General features: G+C 27.7%; 1 protein-coding gene across 1 annotated transcript in view; it reads right to left on the reverse strand.

Moving 5' to 3' along the window:
* Window positions 1-523: 523 nt before the first annotated feature.
* The window catches only part of LOC100212840 (sideroflexin-2), a 28425-nt gene continuing 15633 nt past the window's right edge, over window positions 524-13315 (reverse strand). Inside the window, exons 8-10 of the mRNA XM_065792563.1 lie at window positions 10817-10866; window positions 10688-10735; window positions 524-618 (exon numbers count right to left, since the gene is read on the reverse strand). Of these exons, the coding sequence (XP_065648635.1) occupies window positions 528-618; window positions 10688-10735; window positions 10817-10866 (189 nt within the window). The 3' untranslated portion in view covers window positions 524-527. The remainder of the gene's footprint in view (window positions 619-10687; window positions 10736-10816; window positions 10867-13315) is intronic.

Genomic DNA, 13315 nt, shown 5'->3' on the forward strand with positions numbered 1-13315 from the left:
GCATTAGTAAAAATTATTATGTTTAATAACAGCTAATAGAGTAATTAACTAAAAAAAAACAATTTTTATAATAGACGCTCAGCATCCCAGTGGGCACAAGAAGTGTTTTTTAGTTACGTGTTAATAAGTATTAATGCGTATTTTAGACGTCTAAAACACGTTTGCTTATGCTTACTAAGATATCGAGGCAAACAATCACATTTAATATTAAAAACTATTGTCTTATAAAAAAAAAGAAATAAGAAGTAAAAACTAGATCAACTGTTCCTTTGTTTTAAGGCTTTTCTAGACAGATAAAACAATGTAACACTCCGTAAAAAGCACAAACTATTTTAGTAATATTTAATATGGCAGCTAGCATTGCGACTTATAGTAAATAGTAAGTAAGTTGCGTAACATCTTAAAACTTTGATCTTTAAAAAATGAGAAGTGAAATGCTAAAAAATTTCTAGTAACTTAAAACGTTATTTTTAAATAATGTTTATCATTAAAAATTTGAAGTAAAAAAATATATATATATATAATGTCTATAAGCCTTTATTAAAATAAACAGTGTTGATTCCTCGTTGAGATAGCAACTGTTGCAGGTGTGGGTCTAAATAACCAACTTCAAGTGAGCTAAAATAAAATTAATAAAAATATAATCTTTAAATAATTTTTTTTTAAATTAAAAACTTTGTTGTAAAAGAAAAAACAAATGTTTCATATTACTTATCTGAAAAAAAGGAAAAAAGTACTCTTGCGTGCTTAATACAAGATAATAAGAAGGAAGGAGGTAGGGTTGGGGGGATTTTACTTCAGATCTAATTTTTTAATAGCTGTTTCATTATAACTTCATACGCTAATATAAATTTTATACTTTTATGGTGAGCAATAAACAAAAAGCTAATTTTTGACAAAGCAAAATTTAAAAGATTTTTTAAAGCTTGACGATTTTCAACTTTACAATGCAAGTTCTTTGTTATTCCTATTTACTTCATGTATTACATTACAAATGCTAAATATGAAATAGCTAATACAATCTATCTAGAAAATGAAAGACTTTAATCTTCATCACGTAACTAGACTTTTTTTTATTATTTTAATTGATTCACTCCCAACAAGGCTGCAAGCAACCACTATTAAGTTGGGAGTTACTAGAAAAAAAGAGTATAGTTATAGAAGGTTTACAGAAGACTTGAAAAGTTGGAGGTTGTATGAGTCAGGAAAACATGAAGTGGGGAGAGAGTTCCAAAGAGTTGAAGTGCGGGAAAAAAAATTAGACGAATAAAAGTTTTAAGAGCATGCGGGGACAGATACAGTAAACAAATAAGACTTTGCTGAAAGATAAGTTAAACGAGAATGAGTTTTAATTGATAGAACTAAAGATAATAGCTCTTTTGAGCAGCATTCATGATAGTATTTGTAGAAAAGAGAAAGAGATGCAACTTTAAGACAATGGGAAAAAGGCTCAAGCTTAGCAGATAGAGCAGGTCCAACTATGCTTACAATGCCTTTTTGTACCTTGTCTAGAAGAGAAAGAGCATCATTAGAAGAACCAGCCCAAATATGACAACAGTATTCCATACAAGGACGAATAAGAGATTTGTAGAGGTAGAGAATGGAACCAGGAGTAAGAAAATGACAAGCACAATAAAGAAGAGCAACCTTAGCGGATGCTAATTTAGTAACCGATTGTATATATGGTTTCCATGAAAAGCCAGTAGTAAACAATAATCCAAGAAGATATAATTCATTAATATAGGAATATGGACAGAATTGCGATAGTTGTTTGCAGTAAATAGCTGAGTTTTATTGGAGTTAAAACTTTATTTACATAGTACTCTTTTACAATATTATCTCAAGTTCTTCAACAGTAAATTATCTTTTATCATTATTTCCTTATCTTAAGCAAATATAGCAACAGTAAATATAGCCATTAATATTTAATTTAGTATGTTACAGGGTTATGCAGAAATATAAATTAAGTTATGCAGAAATGTAAACTAAAAAATGCGGAAATAAAAATTCTTTTTTTGCAGAAATATAAATTCTTTTATGTGGAAAAAATCCAGAGATATAAACTTTATTGTGACGAATCTCATTATATATATTTTTTCATTTTTTATTTATTTTCATTGGATAGTATCAGTAAAAATATATTTTTTAAATTAAAAAAATTACAATTTTTTATTGATAATCAATTTATATACCTTAATAATGGAAAACCAGCAAAACTACTATAAAATCTGATTTATTAAAATTGATACAAAAAAGTAACTATAGAAACTCTTGATTTATAACAGAATTATTTGAGAGAGATTCAACATAAATTGACATCAAAGTTTTTTTGGATGAAACATTCAACTTTCATACCTCATCATTTGATTATGGATATGCTCCAATAAACACGAAAGCATATATAATGGTTCCAGCTAACAAAAAATAAAATTTAAGCTTGATGGCAGCCATTTCAATTACTGGAATAATTGGATACGAGCTAACAGATAATACTTACAACGGTGATCATTTCATTGATTTCTAAAGAGAACACTATTACCATATTTTATTCAAAACCAAGATTGTACTTTAATAATGGATAATTGTTAATTTCATCCTCAATCTGATATATTTTATAAATATTAAATGAGAAAAACATTGAATAAATTTCTCCCATATTATTCCCCTTAACTTAATCCCATTGAAGAATTTTCCAAGCTTATATTTTAACTTTTTTTTAAAAACTTAAAAAAAGCTTTTTATATTTTCTTATTTTAATTTATATTTCCGCATAAAATAAGTTATATTTGAGCATAAAATTATTTATATTTCCGCATAACTTAATTTATATTTTTGCATAATCTAATATTCAAAGCTTTTAACCACTGTACTATTTTGTGTAACACCTTTTTTTAGAAACACAAAAGAACACTATTTTGTAGTTTTTTGGCAAACCAACTAGAAACAAAAACACTAATGCCATATGCACCACATTTTTCACACCACGATTTTTATTTTGTGGATTATGGTTTAAATAATCATTTTTATATATGAAGAAAAATAGAAATAAACAGATTTTACTTTATGCAATTTGGGACCAAAATTGCAACAATAAATTTCCTAACCTTGTCAACTGGCTTAAGGAAGTAAATACAGTAAAAAACAAAAAAAAAATTGAATAAAAAAAGTTAAATTTTTGTTTTAATTTTGTTCAACTCATTCTATTATCTACTAATGAAGTTACAACTCTAAAACTCAGTCTTATGGTTCTGAGGCTGGCTGGTAGTCAGGTTTCCCAAACTCTGTGGTAGCACTCAGAGAGGCTGATTCCATCATCACCTGTAAAATATCAGAGTACTAACAGTGCCATGTTGCACATGGATGGTGTCCTTGTTCGTACTCTTGATGTGCATTGTCGAGGCCACATTTGAAACCTTTTGTTACAGCTTAGGATTTATAAATATTAATGAGGCAATTGCTTGGACTATTAGATAGTGTAATGAGTACTATCTATGCCTCGAGTCATATTCTTTAACCAATTTAAAGATGACTAAAGTATAAAAACTATAAAATACTAAAAACCACATCACTACTAATTCCCTTTCAATCTATCATTCACTAATATTTGTGGTCTTCGAAGTAAATTTCTTATGACAAGTCTTATCTTTTGCAAAGTTCACCAGACCTACTTACCCTTTGTGAGACTAATTTGAATTCAGCTGTCTCATCTTGTGATCTTAGTGTTGATGGTTATCTTCCTTTAACTCGTAAAGACTCCAATATTCACATGCTTGGTCTGGGCATTTAAATTCATAAGAACTCACCCATTTTTGGAAAGCTGGGTTTGAATCCACAGACTAATACTTTATGCGCTTTCATTTAGCACCACTTCGCTCTATCGCCTTTCTCTTTGTTCTATATTGCTCTCCTTCATTCCAAGACTGCACTCTTTTCGATGTTATTTCTGATCAAATTGACCAAGTCCTTTCATTTTAATCCTTCTGCCAATATTGTTGTTGAAGGTTACTTTAAAGGACACCACACTGAATGACTTGGTTCTAGTGTCAGTGACTCTGTAGGCATTAAGGTCCATAACATTTGCCTTTCTCAACCTCTAACACAAATAGTCGATTTATCAACTCGCTTTCCAGGCAATCAGTGACATTTACCTTCTCTACTCAACTTGTATCTAAATTAGTCAGCGCTCAGTTTCTTTACATTCACCCTTAAGTGCCTCTGATCACTGTTTGATCTCTCTAAAACTATTATCTTATTCTTTTTTATCATCAGAATCCCCCTATCATCGCACCTCTTACAACTACCTTAAAGCTGACTGTGACTCTTTCTGTGACTTTCTCAGATGATGGCCCTTGAAATCTTTCATCTTCCTGCTGACAAATGTGCTTCTTATGTAACATCTTGGATTCAGGCTGGCATGGAATCTTTTATTCCCTATCGACAATTTCAATTCAAGACTCACTCTTCTCCATGGTTTTCCTCTCATTGTGCTGCTGTAATTTCTAATCCTAACCATTATAATGGAAGTAATTACCTCCATTTTATTGCTGAAATTTTTTTTTAGAAAACAGACGTTTGCTTATTATTGCTAGAAACCATTGTAAAAAAGTTTCGTCTAACACCAATGCCCGCTATTTTTAGGTCACAAGATCTTGTATTTTATCTCAAAAATTAGGCTCTAGAGACTTCTGGAGAATCTTTAATAATGTTTATAATAAGGGCAAATCTGTTATTCCACGTCTCTTGTATTGTTTGGATTTTGTTACCTCACCTAAAGATAAAGCAGAATTGTTTGCTAAGAACTTTTCATTAGTTTCACCTCTTGACATCCTATTTGATAAAGTCGAAAAACAGATTGATCCATTGTTTGACATTCACATCACTCCAGCTTCTGTATCTAAAGTGATTTCCTGGTTAGACTCTTCTACAGCTTGTGGTCCAGACAACATACCTGTTATAGCCTTTTAGAAGTGTTCTCAAGAGCTGTCTTCTACACTTTCAAAACTATTTAACAAGTGCTAATCAGAGTCTTGTTTTCCAGTCTGCTTGAAAGCAGCATCTGTTATTTCTATTTTCAAACATTCTGGAGAGCAATCTGACTTGTCTAACTACTTTCCCATTAGTCTTCTTCCAATCATAAGCAAGATTTTTGAATCTTTAATAAACAAAAACTTAATCTCTAATCTTAAACCTAATAACTTACTTTCTGATCATCAATATGGATTTCGATCTTTTCATTCTAATGCTGATCTATTAACGGTAATAGCTTATAGGTTTTATCATGCATTAGATAGATGTGGAGAAGTTAAGGTTATTGCTCTCGACATTTCTAAAGCCTTTGATAAAGTTTGGCATGATGGGTCTTCTCCATAAGCTGTCTTCTAACCATTTATCAGGTAACATCTTTAAGATTGAATTCTTTCTTATCAATGATAGTATAAAAGTTGTACTTAATGGACAGCACTCTTCTTCATATCCTGTAACTTCAGGGGTTCCTCAAGGTTTTATCCTTGGCCTTATACTTTTTTTGATTTTCATTAATGATCTCCCAGAAAATCTCGCATCTAAGGTGGCATTGTTTGCTGATGATACTATCATTTATTCTTGTCTTAATAAGAAGTCAACACTCTCGGATTTTATTTGAGCTTGAAAAGGACCTCACTTCTGTTACAGCATGGGGCTCTCAGTAACTGGTGAACTTTAAACATAATTTAATATAGCTTAATATAAACATAATGTAAACATAGTTGGATTTGCTCTTGCAGTGAACCTCCAACCATTTTCACATCGTCATAATATTGCTTCTCTTTTTCTTTCCTATAAATACTATAATGGGGGCTGCTCTAAAGAGCTAGTGTCTCTTGTGCCTTCTACTAAAACTCATTTTTGTGTTACTCATCATTCAATTAAGTCTCATTCTTTTACTGTGACTATTACTAAGTGCTCCAAAAATATTTATTTGTCTAGTTTTTTCCCTCGAACATTAGTTCTTTAGAATATGCTCCCTTCTTGGTTTCCTGATTCAGATAACTTTGCAATCTTTTAAGTCGTCTGATAATCATTATCCTGCTTTATAAATTTCATCCTCTCTCTTTCAGTTACTTTCAACTCAGTTTAAACTCTGAAACTATAGAAACGACAATAGAAACTATGGAAATGCCGAAAAATTTTCTATAGTGGTTGCTTGCAGTCTTGTTGGAAGTAAAGATGTTAAAAAAAAAGTATACACTTGTGTTTGTAATTTTTATTATATTTTTTTCTTATAAAGGTAACTTAACATTTATCATTATTAAATTTTATATGCCAGTCAGTAGCCTATTTCAAAGGTTTTTCCTTTTTGAAATGAAACACTATTCATTAGATCTTTTATGTCTACAATAGGTTTTATGTCATTTGCTTGGTAAAATTTGTAACTGCTTCTGGGATATATTAATGAATACAACAAAAAATAAAGATTCTAATCTGAAGCTTTGTTATATGACACTAATTAGATTACACCAGTTATTATCCATCACTACTCGCTGTTTCCTTTCTTTAATGAATGAATTACCATTTAAGGTGTACTTCATTTATTAAGGTGTATTTAGGTACAGCTATTATTCTTTCCATAATTTAATATACTTCTGTCATGAGTGCAGTGGGTCAACAGTTAGATGGATTTGTTCTAGTGTTTCCTAAGTTTTTCAAAAAACAGTGGTAGATCTCTTAAAAAACCAGCTTGTTTCTATTTACTTTGAAATTCAAATTTAATTTTGGTAACTGAGCTTTTAAATAAACCACTGTTAAATAGACAGATAGATTCTGTTCTTGAACTGAATTTAGGAAATTTTGTTTTATTTTTAACTGAATTGAATACATCATCTTATCAAACTGATTGCAAATAGATTGTCTGTAAACTAAAGTAATGGATTATTGGAAGACAATGCATTTGTGATATTCTGAGAGTTTGGATGATACAATTGAGTTTGAGAGGTAGTTGTATAGCGGTTGGTCTCTGGAGAAAATATAAATTAATGCAACACATGGCTTTTTTATGTTTGTGAATAACATTTTTGAATGGCTTCTCCAAAACATATGCTTTCTTCAATTGGTTTTATGCTTTTTCAACTCAACTCTTAGATTGAGCTAAAGTTCTTCATTGGCAAATAAATATTTGATTAAAGCTGTTTTGGTAATTTTAGTTTTTCAATACAATACTTTCATCTGATTTGCTTTCACTGGTAACCTTGACAATGATTAATTCAGGGACAGTTTCATTATTGTTAGATGATTAGATTCATTTGATGTTATTGACCTTGATAGAATCAAAGTTACAAGCTTTGTAAAAAAACTTTGATTTATCAGCAACATTTAATGATTTGATCACATCAATAATGATAACATAAAATGTAAATGGTTTTCTATCATTTATACCTGCTGATATTGACGAGTATTGACTTATATAGCGATATAGAACAAAGAGAAGGGTGAAAGACTGAAGTGGTGCTAATTGAGTGTTAACTGAGTTGACTGAGTGACTTGCAACAAGTAGACAAGATTAAGAGTCTATGACAATATTAAGAGTTGCAGATTAAGATTCAGCGATGTTCTTGTTTTATTTAATATTGATATTTTTGTTGCTTTATTGTAATATACTTTTGACTAAACTTAAAAACAACTGCATTTATTTTGTTTTTAAATATTTTCAGTTATTCAAAAATTTTAATGTAGAATTTTGGGGTAAAATATTGAGAAAGCAAATCATCAACATTTTACAAAACTATTTGTTAAAAAACATTTTACATTACTTTTTGGTGCGAAAAAAAATAACATTTTACACTTAATTGTATTTTAAAAAAAAAAAAATTATTTTAATATGTACTGCCTGGTTATTTTTACAAATATAAATTTATATATTATAGCCAAATATATGTAACTAAAACAATATGTAAATAAACTATTAGCCAGTAGGTGATGGTTATTGTGATAGAAGGTGGTGGTTATTGTGATAGGAGGTGGTGGTTATTGTAATAGGAGATGGTGGTTATTGTGATAGGAGATGGTGGTTATTGTGATAGAAGATGGTGGTTATTGTGATAAAAGGTGGTGGGTAAAGCAATAGGAATTAGTGGTTATTGATACACCAGATCTAAAATAGTTATACTACCACAAAAACCCAAACCTAAATTTATTTTTTTCAATCAAAAAAATTATTCTACTCCAAAATTTACAGCTAAAAAAATAACAAAAATATGATTTAGTCATTAAAAATGCAATTAAATAGAAAAAAAAACACAATGAAATTACTACAAACTTGGTCAGGAAGCCGGAGCAATCTCTCTCAATTACTGACCACGGAAATATTAAGTTGCGAAAAACTGGCCAGGTTTTGAAACAAAAAATTTTTGTTTTACGGACATACATGGAAACATACATAAATTTGAATGTTCTCAGAACATATTGGTGCAGAAGAGTAAAAAGAATATTCTGGAACACTAAAAACCTGCCAAATCTACTAACAAACTACTTCTATTGCTTCAAAAAATACGCGGACTAAGCGAAATAAAGTTCTAGAGTTTTCTGTTGAATTGTTTTAAAAATTGTATTATTTTAAATTTTTTGTTTATTCCAGCATAAATTGTTTTAAGAATATATTATCAAATGAACTAATACTTTAATACTTTTAATGACTCATTCTCGGAGCCACATCTGCAAAGCCGTTAATCTTTTAAACTAATATTATTTGTTTACAAAAATAAATGTTTTAAATATATTTTTTAAATTGTTAAAATTTTGAAAATTTATTTTGTATTATTGATTTATTAGTATATATATTCTTATTTTTTATTTAAAAAGTTTTTTTTATATAATTTTGTGTTTTTTATTCTAATGTAATCTTTTAAAGCAATTTTTACGATTAATTTTGTAAACAAAAAGACTTTCAACAATAATTGCATTTTCAATTAAATTAATAATCACCGAAGTTAATAAAACTAATTATGAAATAAACATAAAAGAAGTTTCTGGTTACTAAACACAAACATGCATACAAAGTAACTCACGCTATATGTGTGTGTGTATATATATAAATATATATATATATATATATATATATATATATATATATATATATATATATATATATATATTCATATATATATATATTCATATATATATATATATATATATATATATATATATATATATATATATATATATATATATATATATATATATATATATATATATATATATATATATATATATATATATATATATATATATATAGAAAGTTATTAAATATAAGGAAAAGTTTTAAAGTTCTTAGATATTGGTTTAATAGCTCTAAATATTTTCGCTTCAGTTGCCATACTTACAAACTCATTATACTTTAACTTTAAGTTACTTTTTTCTGTTTTAAATACTAATTAAAATTAAAAAACCCACTCACTAAACATCATCAGCGATATTGCGAAGCAGTTCCACTTCTCTTCATAAAGTATTTTTAACCTTTTTAGTTGATTTCTATCTAGTTAATTTCTACAGTAACTCAATGATTTAATTATTTATTTGTTAATCTACTATGAAGAATTGTTTCAAATATGTTAAAATTTTCACACGAAACATAAAATTGTTATTTAAAAAAATTAACTTTTTTATTTATAAATAATTTAGCTTAAATAAAACTAAAACTAGAATTAGTTTCATTAGAATCTTGTTAGACTTTTCGGGGCCGTGGGCTATTTTTATATTGGGGGCTATTTTTATATTGGAGGTTTTTTTAAGTGCCACAGCATAAAACTGACTAAAAAAAGAAAGTCTTCTAGACTATTTCAGGGCCCGGGACTATAGCCCCCTTTAACCCAACCCTTCTTAATCCAGCACTGGAAGTAAGACACAAGTATATAAACAAAAATTATATTAAAATCTTTAATAAATAAAAGAACATTTGTTTCCTTATTAAGCAATCAAAAAATGTTACTTTATATAAAAAATGTCGCCTAATTTTATAAAAAAATTATAAAAGAGAGATGTTTCGAAAATATTTGCTCTAAACATAATTTATTTTGGTTTAAGTTTTTTTGTGCTAAAAGTTATTTTCTTTTTCTAGTTTATTTCTTTTTGTAATTGTCTCTCATTGATCCAATTAATCTTTTTTGCGCTTTTTTTGTTTGTTTTTTGAAATGTTCTCAAAACGACTGAAAAATCTGGCCAGTTTTTCGCAACTAAATATTATTCCTGTGGTCAGTTATCGAGAGCGATCAATCCCACTTCCCGACCAAGCCTGTTACTAACATCAAAAATAACTGTAATTGCATATACAATAATAACTTTTGCTCCAGGAGAGATATGAGATATGTATTGTATATGCACTATTGATTTTTAAAGGCTACAATGGAGCACAAACAGTTCTTTTATATAAAATTTGTAAATTTTTTATTATCTGCAGTTAGCTATCCCAAGTGATACTAAGGGGACTTTTTCCCCCACTCTCCACAATTTTGAAAATTTGCCATTTCCTCAGATCCCTTTTTTTAAAAGAAATAAAATTAGTAAAAGCCTCAGTTGCATTTATTTGACATGTCAACACATATATTTGATTGGAACTAATACAAAAAAGTAGAACACATAGATAAATGAAGATTACTGTATATATATATATATATATATACATATATATATATATATATATATATATATATAATGTTACCTTCTTTGAGGAAACATTGCACAAGCTGCAGGTACCATGAAGGTTAAGCTAAATTTAATTTTAAAAAATTGTAAGAATAACAGAAAAGTACACACATAAAAAATATTTACAAATAACAAATTTAAAAACCTTATGCCACACAGTAACACTTGTAAAGGAGCATGCAGCGGTTTTATTTTCTAAACAAAGTAAAATGTTGTAACATTGAAGATATTTAAATAGGATAAAAATTAAAGAAACATTTAATAATAAATTACTGAAGCCTAAAATTATTTTATTGAAAAAGTGGATATTTAAAACAATTTACCTATAAACACATATTAAATGAATATAGCATGAATATTTAAACAACATCAACTGTTGTTTATCTCTCTAGACTTCAACTTCAGAATGCAAAAATATTTTAAAAATATTCAATGATAATGTTCTTAAATTCAATAAAACATTCTTTAACTAAAAGGGGCTGTAAAGCATTTAGAAGATAATAGATTGGAGGAGTATTGTTAATACTTTTGCAAAAGAAAAGATTTGGAGACAACAACCGATCAGTCAAAATTTTTAAAAAAAAAAGGATTACACAATTAAACAAATTACTGACATAAAATCAGGAAATTGACTTTGTACATCTTTTTATTTAGTAGTCGTTGTCACTTAATCAAAATTCAATTAATTGGTGTATGTTTACATGAAATTGTTAGGTTTGAGTTTTTAAATCATCAATGCGATCATTCAATATATCAATAATTGCAGAAATTGCTTTGCTAATAGGTACAGACATATAAACTAACTGAATTGAATGAAACTTATATTTCAATTGCATCTATACTCTATCGTTTAGTTTTATCAACAAGTGGAATTTAATAAGTTTATTTGTGCTTCTATTTAGTGTTGGTTAAATAATTTACAACAGGACAGATAAGATAATTTTTTTCTGGTTTGTAAGCCTTAATATTAAAAAAGATATTCACATAAAGGAATTTTTCTAAGGACCTAGATTGAGCTAATTCTTTATCCAAATTGTCATTAGTTAAATTTTTGGTGTATATGTTGGTTTTTAAAAAATTTTTTTCATTAATTAAATCAGGTTGGTTTTTTTTTAATTTTTTTTTTTGTATTCATTGTAATTTGGAGTTTACCATAGTTATTTTTTATTTCTTATACTTCCATTTTTTCCTCTGAAGTTTATTAAATTTTTCTTTAAATTTGTTAATTAACTTAAAGTAATTTAATCTGAATTTAGTGTGGAAAAAAATTTTAACGATTAACTTCTTACTTAAATAACCTGTAAATATTTATAAACTAAATAATCTGGATTTTGTTTGTTACATGCATATTTAATTTATATATTTCTTTATTATGTTATTATGTTTCTCACTTGGTTTTGAAAAAACAGATCTTGATAAGCAAGCCAAAAAAAAAAAGATATTGATAAGCGTCCACTTCATGAAGAAACCAAGTTGAGTGCAGTATTACTGGGGAAAAAAATGGGGTTTATTTTTCAGTTAGAGTGCTTAGAAGGCAAACTTTCTCACCACCTAACCATTACAACATATCTACACTAAAGAAACAAGTTAACCCATTGTTAGACCTCTAAATCACCCCAGCTTGTGTTGTTATTTCTCTTCAACTTGTAAACTAGAGAATATTTCTAATTTTCTTGACAACTAACTCTCTGACAATCAATATGAATTCCGATTTTTATCCTCTTTAATGATACTCTTTATCTTCTCTGTTAACAATGTTCTCTGGTAAGTAAATTAGTTTTTGAAAAATTAAATTTTTTTTTTTTCAAAAAATGGTTTTAATTATAATTGCATATTAATAAGTTTAAAGAAATTACTTTTTGCATACTTTGTTTTGATGAGGTATATATCTTGAAATAATCAAATGAATGAAATTTTTGACAAAACACCTTTTTGGAAGATCAAAGGAAAGCTTATTCTAAAATACAAACTTTATTAGTATGTAAATTTTCATTGCGGTTTGGTGAGAATAATATACATCAGAACTATTTTATTTATTGATTTTCAAATAAAAGAATATACTTATTACACTTAGGAACCTCAGACAAAAGACTAGTTGAATAAGTTATAGAAATTAAAATGCAAAGTATTGGATTTAGGAAAAACAAATATAAAATTCAAGTACACAGTAAATCATATAACATTCTCTAACTTTGTCACCATATCAACTGCTCTGCAAATAAATAAAAATGAAAAAGAAAATTAGGTCTTATCAAACTATTTCTTAAATGAGTCTTTGAATGAATCCAAAAAACAGACAAGAACTTACAACTATACAAAATCTTTTGTGACTTCATAATCTGTACATTTAATGATAACTTCATGATGAGAGCATGAAAAAAAAATCTCAGTCATGGTGATTTAATTATAAAATCATATAAATAACGAATGTTTGCAAAATGTAATAAAAATTTTCTACAACTTATTACGGTTACAAAAAATATTTTTTGTTTAAAAGCTTTGCCTTTAAGTTTAAATTCTCAGCCTTGATTTTGATTTAGGATGAACGCAGACTTTAAGCAACTGTTTCTTATTAACCTTTATAAATATCACAGGCTAAATAGAGATTCATTTTTACTTGCAACTTTGATTTTTATAATTTTGA

Source organism: Hydra vulgaris, chromosome 03 (genome assembly GCF_038396675.1).
Source record: "Hydra vulgaris chromosome 03, alternate assembly HydraT2T_AEP".
Lineage (NCBI taxonomy): Eukaryota > Metazoa > Cnidaria > Hydrozoa > Anthoathecata > Hydridae > Hydra > Hydra vulgaris.